This window comes from Chamaea fasciata, unplaced genomic scaffold (assembly GCF_029207755.1).
Source record: "Chamaea fasciata isolate MVZ Bird 193981 ecotype frontalis unplaced genomic scaffold, bChaFas1.0.hap1 SCAF_22, whole genome shotgun sequence".
NCBI classification, from domain to species: domain Eukaryota; kingdom Metazoa; phylum Chordata; class Aves; order Passeriformes; family Sylviidae; genus Chamaea; species Chamaea fasciata.
Window position 1 is genome coordinate 3,000,234 of NW_027094107.1, and position 22,455 is coordinate 3,022,688.

The 22,455-nt window shown below is 56.1% G+C and overlaps 1 protein-coding gene across 5 annotated transcripts in view; it reads left to right on the plus strand.

Moving 5' to 3' along the window:
* Positions 1–5,291: 5,291 nt before the first annotated feature.
* ZNF185 (zinc finger protein 185 with LIM domain) overlaps positions 5,292–22,455 on the plus strand; it is a 29,516-nt gene continuing 12,352 nt past the window's right edge. For 2 of the 5 annotated variants that reach the window (XM_066202637.1, XM_066202639.1), the window contains exons 1-17: positions 5,293–5,516; positions 11,514–11,588; positions 12,210–12,345; positions 13,485–13,544; positions 14,458–14,496; positions 14,708–14,782; positions 14,977–15,045; positions 15,548–15,628; positions 16,934–17,017; positions 17,846–17,884; positions 18,443–18,526; positions 18,911–18,985; positions 19,711–19,791; positions 20,192–20,260; positions 20,752–20,835; positions 21,036–21,080; positions 21,394–21,474. In XM_066202637.1, the coding sequence (XP_066058734.1) occupies positions 11,564–11,588; positions 12,210–12,345; positions 13,485–13,544; positions 14,458–14,496; positions 14,708–14,782; positions 14,977–15,045; positions 15,548–15,628; positions 16,934–17,017; positions 17,846–17,884; positions 18,443–18,526; positions 18,911–18,985; positions 19,711–19,791; positions 20,192–20,260; positions 20,752–20,835; positions 21,036–21,080; positions 21,394–21,474 (1,127 nt within the window). In that variant the 5' untranslated portion in view covers positions 5,293–5,516; positions 11,514–11,563. Of the gene's footprint in view, positions 5,517–11,513; positions 11,589–12,209; positions 12,346–13,484; positions 13,545–14,457; positions 14,497–14,707; positions 14,783–14,976; positions 15,046–15,547; positions 15,629–16,933; positions 17,018–17,845; positions 17,885–18,442; positions 18,527–18,910; positions 18,986–19,710; positions 19,792–20,191; positions 20,261–20,751; positions 20,836–21,035; positions 21,081–21,393; positions 21,475–22,455 lie in introns of all 5 variants that reach the window. The other 3 variants (XM_066202642.1, XM_066202640.1, XM_066202641.1) reach the window with 3 other exon arrangements.

Consider the following 22,455-nt stretch of genomic DNA (forward strand, 5'->3'; position numbering starts at 1 on the left):
CTCAGGTAAACAGAAGTGCTGGAGCCTGCCTGTGCCTCCAGCCCTGGCCCCAGCACAGCAGAGCCTTGCTCGACCCCCGGCCTCTTCCAGCCCTGCTCCAGCCTCCTCCTCTCATTTTCCAGTTCTAATCAGCATAAATCCCATCCTGGGTTTCTTGGGCAGCTGATGAGATCGTTCTGCTGTGTCCTGCCTGGATGTGTTTTTGTTCTTCAGCACAGGGAGGACGTGGAGCTGCTGGAGCCAGCCCAGAGGAGGCTCCAGGGTGATCCCAGGGATGGAGCAGCTCTGCTGGGAGGAAAGGCTGAGGGAATGGGGATGCTTCAGCCTGGAGAAGCTCTGGAGTGACCTCACTGTGGCCTTGCAGAGCCTGAAGGAGCCAACTGGAAACATGGAGAAACACGAAGAGAGACAATCTACAAGGGATAGAAGGATAGGACACAGGGCAGGGCTGGATGGGAGATTGGGCAGGAATTGTTCCCTGGGAGGGTGGGCAGTCCCTGGCACAGGGTGCCCAGAGCAGCTGTGGCTGCCCCTGGATCCCTGGCAGTGCCCCAGGCCAGGCTGGACACTGGGGCACCCTGGGGCAGTGGGAGGTGTCCCTGCCATGGCAGGGGTGGCTCTGGATGTGCTTTAACATCCCTCCCAACCCGAACCATTCAGGGATTTTTGTGACTCCCAGCCTGTATTTCGTGCGTGTCAGCGAGCAGAGGCCGTGAAGCAAAATTGCCATTATCAAACTTCCCTTCCAAACATCGAGGATCAAGTGCAGGTGCAGTCTGTCCCTGTCAGTATCGCTCAGCAGGAGCTCCCCACGACTTCAAAGAGTTCCCTGGAGCACTCTCATCAAACTCCTTATCTCCCTCTCTGCTTTCCTGGCTCTTCCTTGCTGCAGCTCCTAATTTTGCTGACTCGAGACAGGTTATGGCAGTGGGAGAGATAAAGAGAGATCTTCTGTTGCTTGTCCTGGAGGAAGGAGAGGGAGGGAAGGGAGACGGGATTAAAAGTGCTTTTGTAGGAGGAGTTAAGGTAACCAAAACCCCATTCCCCTCTTACAGAAGCTGCAAAGGGAACTCACTCAGGAGGATTGTCCAAGGAATTCCTTTCAGTCTTGCCCTTGGAGTGTGGGGGAAGTCCTGGTCCAGAAACACCTCCAGAGAGGAAAAAGGGTGGCTTGGGTCTAATTACCAGAAATAGGCCAGAGGGAAAATGGGTAAAAGCAGGTCAGAAATGACCCTGCGTGTCCAGGGAGCACAAAGGCACAGAGGGCACTCCAGGGGTGTGCCGGAGGTGTCCAAGGCCAGGCTGGACAGGGCTGGGAGCAGTCTGGGATAGCGGAAGGCATTCCTACCCGTGGGGTGGAGCAAGAGGGGCTCTAAGGTCCCTTCCAAGCCAAACCACCCCACGGTTCAGTGAGGTTTGGGAGCAGTGTGACATTTGCACCCAGGGCATTTCCGGACGTGGGGATCCAGGACATGCTGCAGGGCTCGAGCTGAGCGTTTTGGGAAGCTGTGGAAGGGATGTTTTCTACCCCAGCACACCCTGTAACCCCAGTGTGCTGATGCCAGGGAGCACCAGGACATTCCCACACCTCCCAGGCACGGCAGGATGGGCCTCTGCTCCTCGGGAGGATTCTCTCCTGAGTTTCGCTGCCGCTTGTGCAAGCCCCGGCTGGTGCCAGGCCCACGGGGAGAGAGTGGTGCAACCCGGGCCCTGCCAGGGCGGGAGGACGAGCAGCTTGTTTGCCTCCGAGCCTGCAGGGACCTCGCTGAGCTGCTGAAGGGAAATCAGCATCTCCCTGCTTGCGCCAGAGCGCGTTTGGGACATTCTGGTGGCACTGTGGTGTCCCCGGCACGGCTCTGCCTCTGCTGACAACACCACTCCGTGTCACTGCCGGCTCTCCTGAGCTCCAGGAGCGTGCAGGTGTGTCCGTGAGCACGGGGAGGTTGCTGCATGCCAGCAGGGAATGGTGTGGGACACACAACGCCGAGCTGTTACCTGCTATTAGGAAGGTGAGGTCGGGCATTCTGGCAGGGCTCTGGAGCGACGCCTCATGAAAAACCAGTTGGGTTCCCTTGTAACAGATGGGTGTAGTGGTTTTACACCCTGCGACTCATCGCGGCCCTGCCGGGGCTCCGCTGGGCTCGGGGCTGGTGGCACCTCTGCACAGCGCACGGCTCTGCAGGGTTACTCACCTGCCCTCCCCCTCCAGCGCTGGGGAGGGGCTGGAGAAAGCGCTATCGGGGAAGCAGGAAAGGTTCCAGAGCAGCTCGGTGCTCTGCGGTGGGGCTGGTGGATTTCTCATCACTAGGAAATACTGGGAAACGTTACAGGATGTTGCAGTGGCTGTTCAAACACGGGCTGGGCTGTGAGGGTGCCTCTGGGCAGGAGTCACCTTTGCTGTAGGAATGATTTGGTAAAACCCCCTTCCCATAAAATGGGCTGCCTGGATTTCCAGGTTGGAGCAGGTTCCTTGCAGACATCCCTGTTCCTGCAGGAATGAGCTGTGGGGTTACAGCTGTTGCCACCCAGCTGCTCTGGAAGGGGCAGAACAAGGACTGGAGTGCCAGCTGTGGGACATCTTCATGACAAAGGGGTCTGTGTGCTTTCCTTGGAGAGGAGATCCCATGAAAATCCATTTCCTGGTGAAGTCAGACATTCCAGGCTGAAATTTACTTTATAACAATAATGTTTAACTGGAGCTGGGGAAAAAAGGCTCTTTTTCCCTGCTCTCCCATGCTGCAGGAGTGTGTCTGTCCCTGGAGAAGTTGTGTGGGAGATAGGACCTTGCTCCTGCTCTGGGCTGGGCTCAGGCACAGCTTTACCTGAGCCTTGGCTCATGGCTGAGGAGGGGCCAGGCCTGCAGGGCCAAGCCAGATCCTCTTGGTTCTAACCACATTCAGTGGGAAAATGGAAAAATTCCCCTCTTGGATTCTGCTCAGGCTGGATGAATATAAAGGACTTTTTGTGTTGTCGACTTCAGCACACTCAGGTTTCCTCCAAAGGTGTGCAGGCACCTGTGCTGCTCCAGGTGAGACCAAGACTGGTGTCTTTTCCTCGAGCGTCCTGAATTTGGCAGAGTTTAACTCCTGATGTGAACAGCTCCCTAACAAACAGAGATCTGGAGTCTGTCCCTGAGCCTCTGGGAGAAGCTCCCAGCTTTTTCAGGCTCTGGAAGGTCACAATGAGGTCACCCCAAAGTTTCTCCTCTCAGGCTGAACAATCCCAGCTCTCCCAGCCGAGCTGCTCCATCCTCTGCTCATCCTGGAGCCTCCTCTGGGCTCCCTGCAGCAGCTCCAGGTCCCTCCTGTGCCGGCCCAGGGCTGGGACAGCTCTGCAGGTGGGGTCTCACCTGAGCAGGGCACAGGGGGAGAACCCCAATCCCTTTCCTGCTGTCCACACTGCGGGGATGCATCTCCTCAGCCAACAGTGACCTCCTGGGCTGTTGCTTTGGGAGCTCCTCATCCATTTCTCTCCGTGTTCGACGTTGAGTTGTCGTTCATAACAAACACCTTCCCCACACGCAGTTTTTGAACATTCACTGTGGAACACGGTGTTCCCACTGGGAAAAGCCAGAGCCCTGAGTCCCTGGGTGTCCCTGCCGTGCTTTGGGCCCTCCTGCACCTGCAGGGCTGGCCAGGCCAGGTTGTTACTCACTGTTATTTCAGGGAAGAACCCGGACAAACCTTCAGCAAACCCTGGCATGACTCAGGGCGTATCGAAAATAAAGCTGCACTGTCAGCCGGAGCCCTGGAGCAGAGGATGCTCTCCCGGGAAGGGTCTGGGCTGCGTTCCTCCAGCTGGCTTTAAACAGCTCCGATTTCCCTGAGCTGGACACCGCGGCCCGCCGGGAGCTCAGGGCGCGGCTCTGTGAACAGCCCGGCTTATCTCAGCCGGGATCAGCGGCAGCCACCGAGCAAAGCTCAGCTGAGCCCGGCTGTGCTGAGCCTGAGCAGATCCGAGAGGAAGATCTGGGGCTGCAGAAACGCGTTCATGCCTGAAAATCCCTGCTGTCATCCTGGCTGTGCTGCTGGGGGCCAGGGCTGGGGTATCGGCCCTGTGCGAGCACATCCTGCTGGGAGGGGAGGGATGGGATGGGATGGGATGGGATGGGATGGGATGGGATGGGATGGGATGGGATGGGATGGGATGGGATGGGATGGGATGGGATGGGATATTTGCCCATCATCCCACTGCGGATCCAGGGGGAGACAGCAGGAGCTTTCCTTTCCAGCCGCTACAGGCTCAGCATCACCTGTGCTTGAATCCCGGAGCAGGGGAGAGAGGATCCTGCTGGGTGCTCGACTGGGGCTTTGTCACCTCCAGGGCTGGAGGAGGCCATGGAGCTGCTCCAGGGCTGGAGCCCCTCTGGAGCCAGGCTGGGAGAGCTGGGGGTGCTCACCTGGAGAGGAGAAGCTCCAGGGAGAGCTCAGAGCCCCTGGCAGGGCCTGAAGGGGCTCCAGGAGAGCTGGAGAGGGACTGGGGACAAGGGATGGAGGGACAGGACACAGGGAATGGCTTCCCAGTGCCAGAGGGCAGGGCTGGATGGGAGACTGGGCAGGGATTGTTCCCTGGGAGGGCGGGCAGGCCCTGGCACAGGGTGCCCAGAGCAGCTGCGGCTGCCCCTGGATCCCTGGCAGTGCCCAAGGCCAGGATGGACACTGGGGCTGGGAGCAGCCTGGGACAGTGGGAGGTGTCCCTGCCCATGCAGGGGATGGGGCTGGATGAGCTTTAACATCCCTCCCTCTCAACCAAAATTATTCTGGGATTCTCTGGTCCTTCCCACCGTGTGGCAGTGCCAGGCTGAAGCCCTGGCCCCTCAGGACAGCTCTGGACACACAGCCCCAGCTGCCAGGCTTTAGGGATGTGCAAAAAGCGTGTCCCAGGGTCTGGCTGTGCCAGGCTGTGCCCGCAGCCGGCCCTCGGGGACCGTGCGATGACCAAGGCAATTAGAAAGGGAAAGAAAGTGAGGAAGAGCGGAATGCCCAGCAATTTCCCGTGTGATTATCGCACCTCTGGGGCTCGTTAATGAGATCCAAGCAGACAATCAGTGTCGAGGGCTAATTACAGCCGCGGTCCCTGATGCTCCCCGGGTACCAAAGCGGCTCCGAGCCCGCGGTACCCGCGCAGCGGTGGGGTCCTGCCGCCCCCGCCTGGGGGCCGAGCCCTGGCAGTGCTTGTCCCGAGGAGAAATTCCATGGGCTGAGAGCTGGGGGGCTGCTCCGGGCTGTGCCAGTGGCCCACAGGGCTGGGGACCGCGGCATTCGCTGGGGAATGCCAGGAATGCAGAGGAGAGCCTACAGGGAGGGGAGCCCGTGCCGCCGAACGGAGAAACCTGTTTGATTCCCCTGAAGGGCAAAACACACCCAAGTCTCCTCCTCAAAACAAGGCTTGGCTTCCCGGGGCCGGCCCTCTCGGCAGGTAAGGGCTCAGGTGTGCCACAGCCGTGCCAGGGCCGCTCGGAGCCGCCGCTGCCGGGAGAGCTCCGCGCCGGGAACGCAGCTGGGGAAACTCCGCAGGTAGGGATGGGATGGGATGGGATGGGATGGGATGGGATGGGATGGGATGGGATGGGATGGGATGGGATGGGATGGGATGGGATGGGATGGGATGGGATGGGATGGGATGGGATGGGATGGGATGGGCACCCCGGGCTGGGGTTGCTTCACCTGCCCGGGAGGGTGAGGGAGAGGAGGGCTGTGCTGTCCTGCTGGGGGACACCGTGAATCCTCCTGCTCCCTGGGGAAGTGGGGCTCTTCAGCGGTGTCTTGGATCAAAGCGTGGATCTGTCCTGGTGTGAGTTCTGCAGGGATGGGCTTCCCACAGCAATGGGGGTGAGGCTGAGGTTTGGCTCCGGAGCTTTGTTGCACCTGTCTGATGTCAAATTCCCTCCCTGCCCAGGGCCCCACCTCCTCCTAAAACCCTTTCCCCTCTGGAATTCCACGGGGCAGGGCAGTGACCTACCTGGGACAGGTGTGGGTGTAGGCAGAGACCGGACAACGCCGGGAAAATTCAGGCCTGTGACCCCTGACAACCTCTGGAGAGTTTTGGGGGAGCTCCAGCTCTTTGCGCCTCTCCAGCCCCTCCCTCCCAGGACTCCTGTGGGACTCAGGGGCTGCAGGCGGAGATTTCTCCCTCTCTCCTGCTCTGCCGTGTTTTGTTTGTCCCTGAATCAGTGTGAAATCAGCACCCTGGGAAGGAGTGGCGGAGCTGGCACGGAGCTGGCACCTCCCTCTGCCCTTGCTTCATCCGAGTGCAGGGAATGTCATCCCCATTTCCCTGTGCCACCCCCTGCCCCAGGACAGACCCCGCACAGGAGGATGAGCTGGATTCACCTGGGTAGGTTGGGAAGCAGGGATGTCCTTCCCCCTCAGCTGGATCAGGAGGGTTTGTTCAGGATGTTTTATTTATTTTGTTATAAACTCAGCTGATCTTATTCCTCCAGCCAATGATTCGGTACGTTTCTTCCACCCAAAAATTATCAGGACTTAAGTGGAAGTCCCAACTTCCACAAGTGGCAGATTTTAGCTTTCTTTTACAAAAAAAGGTTGTGCTTTCTTGGCAAAACTTTGTGGTTTTGCCAAGTTAGTGGCACAAACGCAAAGCTCCACCTTTGACACAAACCCCATTTTTCCTTCCTTTTTCCTTTCATCTTTGGACATCAAGGCTCAAGGTCAGCGGTGTGTGGGTGTGGTGAGCGTCCTGCACATCCTTCCTTTTAAACCCAGAAATTAGCTGAGCAATTAGGAATTAATTCCGTGTAATTAGAGCAATGAAACTGCACACCCAGGATGGTGAAAATGAAATCTTTGGCAGCAGCAGGGGTGAGGTTTTGTGCTGGGGGTGGTCCTGCTGGGAGCTCCCAGCCCCGGGATGATCCCTGGGGTGGGCAGGGCTGAGTTCTGCTCTCATGAAATTCATGCCACACTCTCCTGACTCCAGCAGCTCAAGTCTGTGCCAGCTTCAACAGGATTTGGGGTTTGTTTTTTGTGGGATGTGTGGTTGTGAGTGAATGAAAGAAAATTCTAATTGTGCATTTGCAGCTTTCCACGTGTTGTCTGGGACGTGTCTGTGTCCTCCTGTTCATGAGGTCTGGGCAGGATTCCCCAGTCCAGCTGCAGGTTAGGGTTAGGGTCCCTTTTCCCCATATTCAGGGAAAAAGAGACTTCACTGTCCTCAGGTCATGGAGAGAAGATCCCAAGGGAATGTGGTGCTGGGATGAGGCTCCTCAGAGCTCCTGAATAGCCCCCAGTGGGGTCAGGACGGAGCTCCAGGATGGACATCAGCAGGAATTTCTCCAGGGCTTGGCAGGGGCTGCCTGGGGAGGTTGGGAGTGCCCATCCCTGGAGGTGTCCAGGGAAGGCCTGGGGTGGCACTCAGGGCTCTGGGCTGGGGACAAGGTGGGGATTTGGCACAGTTTGGATTTGATTTTGGAGCTCTTTTCCAACCTCAGGGATTCTGGGGTTGTGGGTGCATCTGGCTCATGAGCCAGGCAGGCGTGAGCTGTTGTGTTGCACAAGCCCAGAAGGGCGGATTTAAGGTTTGATTTAAGGTTGCCTGGACAGTTTCAATTATTGGATTCATGATTGTTCGTAGCTTGAACTTTAGAAATCTCCTGGTGCTTCTTAAATATCCCCAATGTTTATGGAACAGCATCAGCATTAAACAGACACTGCATGGGAAAAGGGAAAGGCAGGAATAAAAAGCTGGGACTTCAGAGCAGCTGAGCGTTGTCTATAACCTGGAATCCCAGAATGGTTTGGGTTGGAAGGACCTCAGAGCTCATCCACTGCCCCCCTGCCATGGGCAGAGACATCTCCCACTGTCCCAGGCTGCTCCAATGTCCAGCCTGGCCTTGGACACTTCCAGGGATCCAGGGGCAGCCACAGCTGCTCTGAGCACCCTGTGCCAGGGCCTCAGGCTGGGTCTGGTCTTTCAGAGGCTCCCCCAGAACCTCCCCCTCCAAACACAGAGCCCCTTTGTGCGGGAGGTGGGATGAGATCCTCAGGTGCAGGCTGTGAGTTCCCAGTGTGGAGCCTGAGGTGGAATTCCCGTTGGCCCTTGTGTCCCCAAGTGCAGACAGCAGGAGGGGAGTGTCCACCCTTCCCAGGAATGGGATGAGTTTCAAGCCAGAGCTCAGAGGTGAACTAGATCTAGTTTTAAGAATGCTGGCTTAAAATGGCACAGCCACTGGGCTGCCTGGAGCTGGGGTGGGTCTGGCAGGGGTTATCGTGGGTCTGGCAGGGGTTATCGTGGGTCTGGCAGGGCTCCTGCCAGCTCCCTGCTGTCCCTCCTCAGCAGCTCAGGTGTCAGGTGCCATCAGGGCAGAGCAGGGACAAGGTTTGCATTGTGTGCTCTGGCTGGTGCAGAGAAACTCGAGTCCGTGCCCTCCCGGGAGGCAGTGCTGGGGTCTGGATCTGCCTGCTGGGGCAGGTAACCTGTGCCAAAGGAAAAGCCTTCTCCCCCTGCTCTTCTTCCCGGAGGTTTCCAAAAGCTGGATCTGCTTTGTGTCACTCGATCTGCTGAGTGTCACGGCAAACTCCCACCTTCCACGTGGAAGCGGGGACCTGGCCTGGAGATGGGGCTGGAGGCCAAAACTCTCAGCAGGCTTGAGGAGGCTCAGAGGAAGGAGGTTCAAACCTCTTGCAAGCTTTAAATACATTTTAATTTGAGGCTTGTGAAGGTCAGAACAGGCATCAATTATCCTCAGACCAGGAGATTTTTCCGCATGACTGCCCTGGGTGCTGTTTGCAGCCGAGGCCTTCGGGTCACCGGCCAAGTCCTCCATCAGTGCCCAGCTCCTGGGGGAAAAGAGTTCTGTGCTGGTGGCCAGGGCAGGGGGAGCACGGGAGACATCCTGGGAGAGCTCCAGCACGGGCTCAGCTGGTGGGAGCAGAGCCTGGAGCTGCTGCTGGATCACCTCAGGTGGGACCTGGATCACCACGGGCCCCAGATCACCATGGGCAGGACGGGATCCCTTCGGAGCTGGGTGCACAAGTGACACCACGTGGGCTTTGGGCTGAGGGAAATCACCCTGGTGGGGGCACAGGTTGGCATCTGTGGGTTCCCTTTGTGTGAGGCACCCAGAGTTTTACTCCTTGTCCAGGAATCCCAGAGCCAACGAGGCTGGGAGGGACCTTCAAGGTCATCCAGTGCCACCAAGGCCTTGCACGTGCAGGGAAGGCAGCAGTAGGACCTGGGGGTTCCTGCTCCAAAAAGGTTCAGCTAAAACCGGGATCAGCATGGAAAAGTGAGTGTGGAGCTTGGGGCATCCCATCCCAGGCCAGGAAGCAAAACATGGAGAGCTGGAGTTGTCAAATCTGGACTCCGTGGCTGGCCTGGCTGCATGGACAGTTCAGGAGTCAAAAGGCACCCGTGGTGCTCCCAGGAAAGCTGGATTTATGGGATCACAGCAGCTCCACTTCCTCTTCCCAGGGCATTCCTTCAATCCTCAGAGCCGGGTCCAACTCGGATCCAGCTCATCCCCAAACTACACAGAGAGCAAGGTGCTGTTAGGCACAAAGGGGCCATTACCCCAAGTGTCCCACAAACAGCAGGCTGAAAACCTGTTATTAACATTTAAAAGTCCCAGCTGAGCCATCAGGAGGAGGGTGGCTGGCCGGGAAGAGGAGCTCCCGTCAGCTTTGAAAGGACAGCAAGTGTTTCATCTCCTGCAGGGTAATTACAGCTCTTTCAGCGCTTTCCATGGAAAGCAGGATCCTTCCCAGTTAAGGACTGGGCTGCTGATTTCAGGCACTTGAAGGATCTGTCAGGGGAGAGTTGGTGCGGCCGCGCTTCTGCTCCTCAGGGGACAGGGTGGGTGGGCAGGGACAGGTCACCCCTCCAGGGCCACAGCAGCTCCGTGGCCTTGGGCACAGCTGGAGCTGCTCCCTTGTCCATCCCACGGGCTGTGATCCATAGGGATCACTCCCTGCTGGGGATGAGAGAGGAGTTTGTGGTGTTGGAGCTGCTGCAAAACTCCAGGGCACGGGAAGAGCTGAGGCAGGGCAGGGACCCCACGGAATGTGCCCCAGAGCCCCTGAACATTGACACCCAAACAAGGGTCCAGCTCCCTTTTCCTTACTAAATAGCCTGGGATTGCTTTCCATATTAAATAGCTTGGAATGGCTTTCCCTGTGGGATGAGGAGCTTCAGAGGGTCCCCAGTGGGACACTCAGCCAGGTTTGATCTCTGGCTCTCAGCAGAGCTGCCTGTGAACCCCAGGGTTTCCCAGAGGTGGGAACAACCTGTGTGTGTTGTCTTGGTGGTTTTCCACGCCTCTGGAGAAAAGGATTCTGTGTGACTTAGCATGGATTTAAGCACCATTCCCATCTGGAGTGTGCAGTCTCGGGACACAGTTTAATGGGATTTTGCTCCTGTGCAGATAGGACTCTTATGCTGGGTGGCTCATGCTGGATGCTTTGTCAGTGGGAATTAACCATTTTTATGGATCTCCTGCTGCCTGGGATATCCCAGTGCTCTATCCCAGAGGTTGGTGTCCAAAGCTGAGCACCAGTTGCAGTTATCCAGCACACAAGATGAGGGATTGATTGTACCGAGGACACAAGCTGGACCATAAATCATAGGTTATTCCAAATATCAGAAGGAATACTGGAATATCAGCTGGCTGCTGTGTATTTGGATTGCACAGGGATGGGTGTAATGCTTGGGAATGTTTGCAGAGGGTGAGGAGCCTTGGGGAAGAGGAGGGGACCAGCAGTGGGCAGATCCCTGGCTGAGACAAGGCAGGGGAGGAGGCTTTGCCAAGCAGCAATGCCGTGAGATCAGCGCCCAGCATTCCTGCCAGGCATGTGGCTTCCCGGGAATACTGCAGGGACAGGCCCACCAGCAGGGAAAAACAACCTGATTTTACATTCTCCCAAAGAGGGTTGGGCTATTTCTGACTCGCAGAGTCATTCCACAATCCAGGAGAGAGTTTTGGCAAGGGAAGACTGGGGGTGGTAAAACCTGGAAGGTGTCCCTGCCATGGAAGGGTTTGGAACTGGAGGAGATTTAAGGTTCAATCCAACCCAAACCATTCTGGGATTCAATGCCTGATTTTCTCCTGCAAAAACAAAAGCTCATCCTGCAGCTTCCATGAAAAAATTAGGAGTGAAAACAGAACCATTTCTGACAAGCACAAACAGCTGCTGAATTAACCGGGGTCCTTCTCATCCCACCTGACACAAATGCCCAAGGATACTCCAGGAATCTCGGAGTTCTGTGCACTCCAGAAGGTCTGGCCCACCTGAGTGGCTCTGGGTATTTTGCAAGGTGTCCTCCAGCACTTTCCTCCCAGATCTGGAAAAACACCTCTGGCATGGCTGGATTTGATTTTCCTTGCTGCTGCAGGTTCAAGGATGGGGAGCAATCCCATCTCTGGTACAAGGCCGGAGTCTCCCCATCCTCTGGGCACCGTGGCTGTGCCACTGTGGCTGTGCTCTCCTCTCCCCTTGCCTGCCAAGTTTTTATACCACAACTGATATTTTGCTTATGCCCTTTTCCCTTTCTCCCAGGAGCTTGTTGGCTGTGAGCAGTGGCAGAAGGGGAAGGCGTTGCTGAGACCATGATGTCCCTGGGTGTCACTACAGGTAATTCCCTCCTCTCCTGCTTTTCCTCTGTTTCCTGTGCCCAGCTGGAGCTGCTGGAATGTCTCTGCTGGGACAGGCCACCGGGGAGGTGTTTCACTGAGGTGTGGGAACTCTGCATGAACCTCAGTGATCCCATGGGATGCTGATCCTGAGGTCTGGATGGCCACATCTTCATCTCCCATCAGAGCTGGTGAAAGTCCCACCCAGTGTTGGAATGTCTGACAGAGAGGAGAGGGCTCCGTGCTGGGGTGGATCCCATCTGCCCCGGGATCCTGTGAGGTTTTCAGTTTGGAGCAGGTTTAAAGAGTCCTAAGAAAAGAGGGGGGAAAAAACAGTCCAGGGAGCTTTTCTGCCCTAGCTAGTTAAACTAATTAAAAGCAAGGAGATCTCTGTCCTGCTGTCTGTCTGAGCCTCGGATGAACAGTCCCGGAGCAGGAATGCAGAGGAGTGAACGCTGTTTTCTCAAAACAAACCCCGCACTTCTTCTTTCCCCGCTTCGCACTCAGAGCCAGTCTTAAAAGTACCAAACACAATATCCAACACAAACAGAGCAGACAGTTAGGGATACAAGCACCTTAAAGTCACCCTGAGGCACCTTCCCTCCCTCTCGCTGCTCTCCAGGAGGGGTGATCCCGCCCAGCGACGAGGATCGCCGCAGGATCATCCGGCAGATGAAGGTTCGCACCACCCTGCGCGGGGACAAGAGCTGGATCCAGCACCACAACTCCGACTCGGATGAGGAGAAGAGCAGCCCCCTGTAAGAACATTTCCTTCTCCTTCCCATCATGACAATTCCCTGAGTTGGAAGGGACCCGTCAGGATCCTTGATCCAACCCCCAGCCCTGCACAGACACCCCAACGATGCCACCCTGTGCCCGAGGGCATTGTCCAAACACTCCTGGAGCTCTGGGTTCTCCGGACACTGGTGGCTTCGACATCTGCAAGAGGGAGTCACTAAAGGAGTCACTAAAGTCCGGTCCTTTGGCCAGCACAGATGAGAAATCACTGTCACCTTCGCTCCTGAGTCCAGGAGACCTGTAACTCCGATTGTTCTGTCGTTATGGATTAGTCTGCCAGTCAGTTGTTGTTGGCCCGTTGTTCTTTCTGGCAGCGGCTGCATTCCCTGGGGCCGTGCTGGAGGAGCCCGGGAGGGATGCTGGGCAGAGGTTTTTCATTCACACCTAGCTCGGAGCGGCACTGATTTGCATAATGCCTTCCTTTGTTACATCTAGGGCAACAGTCAGGTAATCCTGTGCCTCCTGCCGGTTCTGGGCAGTTTTTAATGACTTTAATGACGTGTCCAGGCTTCCCACATTTGCAGCACAATCTCCTGGTGGTCTTTGCTGACAGTGCTGCCCTTGCATTACTCTGTTCAAGTGGCATGGCCAGGAGCCCCTCCTCATCCCGGTCCCCACCCCCTCTCCCCCTCTCTTTGCAGCACGAGATGTGCTGTGACAAGTTTTGGGGTCCCCGTGGTGCCAGGCAGTGACACTGCCAAAGGAAATGCTGCTCCTGTTTATTTCTGATAAATGCAGGGTGGGGAGAAGCTCGGACAAATGTCTTCTGCTGGAGCTGGAATTCAGCAGCACAGACAGATTGGAAGTCTCAGGAGAGCTCCAGAGTTTTGTGAAGCCAGATTGTGCTTCAGCATCTTGGAATGACAAACTCAGGGCAGGCCTGGATGGAGGGAGTTTAGGATGGAAGAGGGAGGAGATCAAACAGTTCCCTGGATGTCACACAGTGCCCTGTGCCAGGGAACACCAGTCTGCTCCAGCTCCTCTTTACTTGGGAACAAACCCAATTCCAAATCCCTCTTCTCTCCCTTCTCTCTCTAAAATCATCATAGCCATGTCCAGCATTTAGTTAACCACATCCTCATGTTTCCTGTTCCCTCAGGTCTGGACAGGCTGGTGGGGGACCCCCAGCCCCCAAACCCGCTGCTCCCCAGCAGGACAGGTAATTCCAGGGGCCCATCCTGCTCCTTCCCTGCTCTGCTGTCTCCTGGGGTTGGGGCAAGCTCTCGCTCTGTGCCCTCCTCTCCTCCTGCTGCCAGCACACGTCTGGGGACAGCCCTGTTCACGGTGGTGTCTCACCTTGGAGGGAGCAGGGATTGGCTCCCCAGAGGTCCGGCAGGATGGAGGGATGACTTTAACTCAGAGGAATGGAGCCTTTGAGCCCCTGATCCCACAAGGCTGGGATGGGACGTCATGTGTGCTGGTGCAAGCCCTCAGTGCTCCAAGCAGGAGCTCCTCAGGGCAGGGGGAGCCCTGGGGGGGGCTGGGTCTGGTTCAGAGCACGAGGGGTCTCCAGGAACTCAGGAGCTTGCAGGAATATCCTGAAATAGCAAAGCCTTGGGAAGGGCCTGGCCCCGTGTGGGAAGTCTGCCCTCTCCCGTGAGCACTTCCCTGCTTCCCTTTCCCTGTGCCAGGTCTCCCCACTCCTGGTCAGGCGGTGCTCTCCAGAGGAGCCAGACTGTGCTCCCGCCCTGGGAATGCACCCTTGGAGGAGCTGGAGTGGAGCTGTTGCTCTCCAGTGATAAAATAATCAGGATCTGTATCACATCTGATTTCCCCCTTCAGTGCCACCTACCTGGGCAGTTAATGTAGGGCCAGAGAACACTGCCGGCATGGCTAATATTAATTGACTAACTCTAAAATTCACTTTCCCCTATAAAAATCCTTTCCATCTTGTTCTGATGATTATTCGTTTTAAAACATCACTCCAGGGTCAATCCAGCTGTGGGATCCCTCCAGGCCTGCTTAGCTGGATTTTTGTTTTGTCATCCACGTGGACATTTCCCTTCAATCCTGGTGCTGCTGCTGTTGTTTTCCCCGTGTTTTTTAATCCCTGATCTCTGTTCTTTGCACAGGTCCTCCGCCTCCAAGCCCCAGTCCGGATACCTCATCAGGTGGGTATGGAATGGGAGAGATCTGGGCTGCAGGGGGAGGAGAACTGGATCAGGAGCAGAAAGCAGGAAAAATGTTCCTTCCTGGGTTCTGTCAGCTGGGAACATCCCAGTGCTCAGGGTCAAGAGCCAGTCCTGTTGTTTCACCTTGGTGGTTTGAACTTGGCTCCAAACATTTTCCAACCAAAACTTTAAGATGCCTTTCCCTCCCCAGGGGGGTGTTCACCAGGACCATCGACAAGAGCTCGTCCGTGCCGGATTCTTCACCTCCCAGCCAGGCACAGAAAAAGTACGAGTGCATCCCCCCTGTCCCCTCCTGAAGGGGAGGCAAATGCTGCCCTTCAACTGAGCAGCATTCCCTGAAATCAGAGTGGGGATATTTGGGGTGATGCTGTTTTCCCCCTTCCTGTGGAGCTCCCCTGGGGGAGGAGGAGGGTAGGGATGGGAAGGTCACATTCCCAGGCGTGGTTTGTGTCCCCTCAGCACTCCCCTGAAGGGACAGAGCCGCTCTCCCTCTGGATACAGGATGACCACAGAGGACTACAAGAAACTGTGAGTGTGCAAAGGGAGCAGCTCTCCCTGCCCCTGCTCAGGATGAGCCCCAGGAATGCCCCTGGAGCTTCCAGAGCTTCCACTGGAAACTCCAGTGGTTCCCAGGGCCCCCCCTCCGTGGGCCAGGAGGTTCTCCTTGAACTGCCACCGGCCTTGGAGTGGAGGGGATTTTATCACCAGGCCAGAATGGAGGGTGCAGCCTGGGAGCTGGGTTTGGAGCATCCCTGAAGCCTGGAGAAAGGGAGAATCCTTGTGGAAGAGCAGAACTCTGGGCATTTCCTGCCCAGCTTTTTGTGTCTCAGAGCGTGGCTCTGATCTGAAATGGGGTTTGGGGCCTCTGGACTAAGGAAAAAGTCCTTCAGGGACATGTGCACCCCTATGGAAAACACAGGTGTCTTCCAGGGTCTGAACATTCCCTGGATTCACTTATGTTTGGCTCCTGCTGCCTCTGCCCCAGCCACAGCAGCAATTCCCTGACCCTGGCTCTCCCTTCCCATCCCAGAGCTCCATACAATGTCCGGCAGAAATCCGTGGATGGGGATGAGGAGGACGTGCCTTTTTCTCCGGTTGAGCACAAGAAGAGGTGAGGCCTGGAGGTGTCTCTGTGTTCCTGCAGGGACAGTCACAAGTTCTGTTCCATCCTGGAGGCTTGGTGGAGCCGGGCACGGACCAGGGCTGGGTGCAATCCAAGGATAAACACAGCTCTCCCTTCTCCCAGCCCGGCTCTGCCCACGGGCCACCGCGCTCCCAACAAAACGTCATTAAAATCCTGACGTGATCCAGCCTGACAGCACGGCCCAATTAAGCGGGCAGCTGGGAAGGGCTGTGGAATCCGTGGGCTGCGCCGTGTCCATGGGAAACGTGGGGATGCACAAACAGCCGGGAGGGAGGAGCCCAGCTCCCCCCACTGCGGCTGCACCCTGGGCCGGGATCACTCTGGGACTGGCACCTGAGCCCAGCTCCAGGCAGGGCTGTGCCTCTCCTGTTGGGAAGAGGGTCAGAGAATCATCCCAGAATGGTTCGGGTGGAAGAGACCTCAAAGCTCGTCCAGTCTCACCCCTACCATGGGGCACCTTCCACTGCCCCAGGTTGCTCCAAGCCCCGTCCAGCCTGGCCTGGGACGCTGTCAGGGATGGGGCACAGGACGTGGACAGGAGCAGGTCTGGTCTCTCTGGCTGCAGCCTCGCTGCTTTTGATGGAGTTTCTGAGGACCCTTTTCCTCAGCTGCATGGCCTGTACTAAGGAAAATTTGGTCAATGTCCCCTGGGGTCCAACTGCTAAAGAGCTGAAGAGGGACGTTAGATAAGGGTTGGAGGGACAGGACGCAGGGAATGGCTTCCCACTGCCAGAGGGCAGGGATAGATGGGATGTTGGGCAGGAATTGTTCTCTGGGAGGGCGGGCAGGCCCTGGCACAGGGTGCCCAGAGCAGCTGCGGCTGCCCCTGGATCCCTGGAAGTGATTCCATCTCCCCTGGGACAAGTGGCAGTACTGAGGTCAGTGCAGACACTCCGTGGAGTGTGTCCGCCACAGAGCCCATGTCCCGTTTTCCTGTCCATGGAATCCAATATTACAACAGTCCAGGTCTGCAATGGGTTGTCCAGCCCCTGCACAGCTGCCCAGGGCAGTGGTTCAAAAGTGGCTGTGGCACTTGAGGACACGGGCTAGTGGTGGCCATGGTGGTCGTGCTGGTTGATGGTTGGACTGGAAGATTTTAAAGGCCTTTTCAAACCCTAACCATTGCACAATTCCATGAAACCTGCTCCCCAGAGCGCAGAACTTGTGTCAGGGTCAGCCCCAGCCTCCAATGAGTTGTTCCTTGCCTGTCCAAGGCTCCAGCTGGGAGTACCAGGATGAGCAGGGTGTGAGCCCTTCCCTCTCTCCCTGCAGGACTGAGGCTGCCAACAGCGTCCTGCGGCGCTCGGCCGGCCGGGAGCGCGCCTATGTCCTGTCCGCTGCCAAGAAGAGCAACGGGTGAGTGTCCAGGGGCTGGGAATGACAGGGGCCAGGGAAGGGCTGCTGGAGGTGAAGGGAACCTCTCCAACACAGCAGCCAAGGACAGGCCACAAAGATGCTCCAAGGGCTGGAGCTCTTTCCCTGCAAGGAGAGAACTGGGGTTGTTCAGCTGGAGAGGAGAAGCTCCAGGGAGAGCTCAGAGCCCCTGGCAGGGCCTAAAGGGGCTCCAGGAGAGCTGGAGAGGGGCTGGGGACAAGGGATGGAGGGACAGGACACAGGGAATGGCTTCTCACTGCCAGAGTACAGGGCTGGATGGGAGATTGGGCAGGAATTGTTCCCTGGGAGGGCGGGCAGGCCCTGGCACAGGGTGCCCAGAGCAGCTGTGGCTGCCCCTGGATCCCTGGCAGTGCCCAAGGCCAGGCTGGACACTGGGGCTTGGAGCAGCCTGGGACAGTGGGAGGTGTCCCTGCCCATGGCAGGGGATGGGGCTGGAAAATCTTTAAGGTCCTTCCAGCCCAAACCTTTCCATGATCCCAGGGTATCTGCAGATTTCTGCAGAACTGGGAAATCCTCCAGGTATTCCTTATTGGGAGGGATGAAATTTCTGGGTAAGAAAAACCATGGCAGTCCCATTTTCAGCCTCAGCCCTTCAGCTGCTCTCTGCAGTTTTGTTGTGTTATTTCATTGGGAACTTGCCCGGGTGGGATGCCCCTCATCAGGGCCAGCCCTGCCCAGAGGGGTGACAGGACCTTGCACACCTGGGCAGGGTTCTGGGGGGCTCTGCCCCTGCCCAGGAGGTGTCTTTCCCTCCAATCCTTTAACTGCTCCTAAATCCTTCCTCCACAGCAGCCCAACACAGGAATTCCCACCCCTGTTTGCCAAGAGGTAGGTGCTGGACCTCAGGGAGCACTGCTGGGATTGGGTGCATGTACCCGGCTGGGATAGCAGATCCTGGGAGTTTCACAGCAGAGGAAGGACAATTCCTTGAAAAAGGATGCTGGGGGTTGGATCCCGCTGGTTTTTGGGGAGAAACAGTGTTGGAAACACTGGGAATACAATCCTGATGGTGCTTTGGGTTATGGGCAACCTGAAACTGGGGAGACTCAGTCACAGCCCTCCTGTTTCCTGGGAAGCTGCTGCAGCCAGCCAGGCGAATGGTCCTCAGGCATCTCCCTGCTAGGGCTGCCAGTGGGACAGGGAAGCGTGCCCAGGGCTCCCTCTGGGATCCAAGAACTCAGCTGATGCTGTGTGGAAAAATCCCACTGACCCAACTGCGTTCTGCCCCTTGGGATGCTCAGCAGGAGCACAGGGAGCAGGAGGAGTAGGAATAACCTGGTCAGGAAACAGGGAAATCACTGCTGGGGGAAAACAGGGATAAACTGCCTGGAAAGCTACCAAAAAGAGGAAATGATATGACATTTGTCTCTTTCTCCCTGTGGAAAGAATTGAGATAGAAGAGGAGGAAGGACAGCAGAGGAGGAGTTCCACTGTGCCAGGTTCATCCAGGTTTACTCCGGATAGCAGCAGGTATTCATTCCTCAGTGCAGGATGGCTGATTCCAGGGCTTTGCCAGCTTTGGGGATAACTGCATTTATCAGCTGTGCAAACACAATCAGGCAGAGAGGGTTTGCAGTGGAGACCTTCCAGGAAACACTGGGTACAGAAACAGCTCCAGCTGGGATAAATGGGGAAAATCACTTTCTAAACGCAGGTGTTCCGGCAGAAAGGCAGATGTGAGTGCCAGCAGTGCCAAAGAGCACAGGGACACTGCTCGGGAAGCAGCACAGGAGCTGTGGGCACAAAGCAGCATTTGTGCTCCCATGGGAGAAGCTCCTAAAAATCACCTGGCTTAATGTTTTTGTTAATTTGGTTTTTGGTTTGATTTTTTTTTTTTTTTTTTTTTTTGGTCAGTGCTAATGGGCTAAGACAAACCAGCCCTGTGTCTTCCTGGGACGAGCCAAAGCCAGCAGCAGCCTCTCCCTCCAGGTAAGAGTTCCAGCACAGCCAGGGTGGGTGGGACAGCTGGGGCTGAAGATCAGAGACCTCGGCGGGAACCACTCTGGGACAGGGGAGGAACCAAATCCATCTTTCCATGGGAAACCTTTCCTGGATGCAGACAGCTCTTAATAAAGGTTTTATGGCTGAAATCCATGTTATGTCCTGCCAGGATCTGACAATATCCTGATAGAAGGGCTCAAAACCCAAAAGGAAAAAACCCAAACGTAGAATCCTGGAATGCTTTGGGCTGGAAGGATTTTAAGCCCATCCAGTCCCACCCCTATGGGCAGGGACACCTTCCACTACTCCAGGTTTCTCCAAGCCAAGCACCATCCAGCTGTACCCTTTCTTGCCATACAAGTGTAAGGGAATAATTTTCAGTTGTTTTCCAATATTTTTGACTGAATCCATGCCTGGGGTATAAAAAAGGTGGAATAGTTCTCACTGCAAACAGCACTTTGGCTGCTGCCCTTGTCCTGGTGCTTTTACTGGTGTGTCACTGCAGAAAGTGGAAATGCCTGGCAAAATCAGTGCTTTTAATTTAAAACTTGCTTCTGAAAAGATGACTCTGCCAGTGAATGGATTGAGAAGAACGATGATTCATTCCCATTTTCTTCATTCCCATAAGGAAGACTCCAGTGCAGGGTAGATTTGCTGCAGTGGGAGCTGGTTTGACCAGGAATGACAATTTTGTCCTTTGTCCTCTCTTGCAGCCCCAAAGCAGGCAGCAGGAGACAAACATCCCCATCCCTGAGTGACACTCTGGGGAAAATCTCCACTTCTGCTGAAATCAGGTGGGTCTGGAGGCCCTGCAGCAGCCTCAGGATCCCCTGAGGGCAGGATGGGGAATTCCCTGGATTCCTGGGGGGATTCCCTGGAGACACAAAATCCTCCAGGACAGGAGCAGCACAGAACAGCAAACACCACACGGAGAATTCCAGGGAAGGGGCAAAGGCATCGGGGAGGAAACATTCCCAGATGGAAACCGAGGGTCTCCCGCAGTTTGAACCTTGCCCAGCTCTGTGCTGGGAATCTGCATCCAAACCTGCAGCCCTTTCCATTGGCCCATCTGATCATTTTCCCTCTGATTTTCTCCCCTTCCTGCCCTGTTCAGAGCTCACTTCCAGCACCTTTCTGTGCAGTACCTGTGGCTCTCCATCTCCCTTCCTCATGCTCCTGCTATTTTCCCTGCAGGAATGGTGAGGACAGAGAGGCCCTGAATGGGAAATTCTCCTTGGAACCGGTGTCCCAGCGTGGGGATGGGTAAGGAATGGGCAGGGGCTGCTCCGTGCTGCTGGACCAAGGCCTGACCCTGGATTTGCTCGGCAGCCGCAGCTCCTGGTGTCCCCCAGCCCCGGGCTGGGCTGCACTCCAAGAGCAGCATCAGCTGGATGAGATTTCCTCTTTTCCCTCACTGCTCTGGGATCCTCCTCCCTGCCTCGCTCCCTGAACACTCCACTCCCGGCATTTCACTTCGTTTTGCTGCTCCGTTTGCCTCCCGCTGCCATTCCCTGGAGCTGTCCCACCTCCAAGGGCTGTGCTGGTCTTTGGTGGTTCCTGCTGGTGTTGGGCCATGGTTCCATGATCCATGGTCTGCAGCCGGGCCCACTGGGCTCAGGAATACAGCCCTGCCCATCCTGTTGCAGAGATTTAACCCCATTTTGTTGCCCAACCAAATATCAGCAGATTTTGCTAGGATGATACTTTACAAATGCTGCCAAGTCCCATTTTCACTGGATTTTTCCTTTTTCTAGTGATAAAGCTCTGAAAGAAAAGCCTGAGAGGTTCCCATGGGATGAAGGGGTGCCCAGAGCCGCTGAGGCTTCCACGAATGGAAGGTAGAGTCGCTGTGGGATTCCTGACCTCGGCACGGCACAAGCCATACAGTTCTGTTCTGGAGCTGGCTGGAATCTTGGCATGGCTGTTTACTGATGGAAAAGCAGATTCCACCTGAACCTTGTAGAACTGCTCTCTCCTCTGTGAAATGTGTGAGAAAGTCACTGTAGAACATTCCTCAAGCTGTGTCTCTCTTTTCCAGGTTTTCTGAGCCCACAGATGCCAATAATGGGTTTTACCCACCAGAGTAAGTGGAGAATTCCCTTTTGGGGGGGGGGGAGTTCTCCTGCCCTGTGGATGAATTCTGGGAGCAGCCCTTGCAGAGGCAGGTGGGCCTGACCCAGCATCTCAGAGGGGTTGGGATCTTCCAGCTGCTTTCCTCACATGAGGACAAGTGGATTGGACTTGGGGCTCAGCCCTTCAGGAAACCCCCAGAGCTAAGCTGGAGGGAGGCAAAGACATTCCATTGGAGCCAGGAAAACCTCATGGTGCTTGTTTTTGCTTCTTGGTGTTCTCCTCTTGCTGAATTTCCTGCTGGGACCAACCCCCTTCTCTTACAGGTCCAGCTCTGGTTCCTGGGACAGAGCTGGGGATGCTCCAGAGAAGCTCCGTCCGTCCGAGCCCTCCCAGGGTGACACCAGGTGCGGCCCTGCACAGGTCCTGGGGCTGGCACCCTCTGCTGCCAGAGGGAGCTGGGCTGGGAGAAAGCAACTTGTCCAGAGTAGAGCTAGGATTAGAATCCAAACTGGGCAACAAAGCAGCTGGGAAAGGAAAATCCTGTGTGGGTAAATAGTGGGAAGAGCATCTTTCTGTTCACTGTTGCACCACTTCTTCCCAGAGAAGCAGCCTGGGAATTCAGGAGGAATTTCTTCCTGGAAAGGGTGGTCAGGCATTGGCAGGAGTCCCCATCCCTGGAGGTGTCCAAGGAAGGCCTGGAGGTGGCACTCAGTGCTCTGGGCTGGGGACAGGGTGGGGATTGGGACTCGATGATCCCAGAGGGGATTTTCAGCCTCAGGGATTGTGGGAGCAGATCCCGCAGCTTTAGCTCTGCCCTTAGTGCCTCCATCCCACACGATTTGAGCCTTTGCTCCCCTGATCTTGTCACGGGTGCAGAGTCAGGGGGGAATCGCTGCTGTTGGCAGCACTGATCTCCCTGAAAGTGCTTCCCTCCCATGTCTATTATTTTGGGATTCATTTCCATGTATTGGCCCAACAAAGACCTTGTGGTGAGCAGATTTCAGGGCCAGGTTGGATGGGTCTTGGAGCACCCTGAGCTAGTGGAAGGTGTCCCTGCCCACGGCAGGGGGTGGGACTGGATCAGCTTTAAGATCCCACCCGAACCTTTCCAGGATTTCTGGATTTTATGAAATGAATTCAGCCCCCTGAGCTGAGGTGAGGAGGATCCCATGGCCTGGAGCTGCTGCTGGTGCTGTAGGAATGTCTCCCTCAAAGTTACTCATGTTGTGCTTTGTCCAGGTGCTCCATGCTGGGACAGGACAGGAAATTCCTGTGGGAATTGAATCCCAGTAACCACTGCAGTTCTAGCACCAGCCTCTCCTCCTCTTGGTTAGGATGGGAAATGAGTTTTTCTGAGGGAAAATCAGTTCTCTGAGACAATTCTT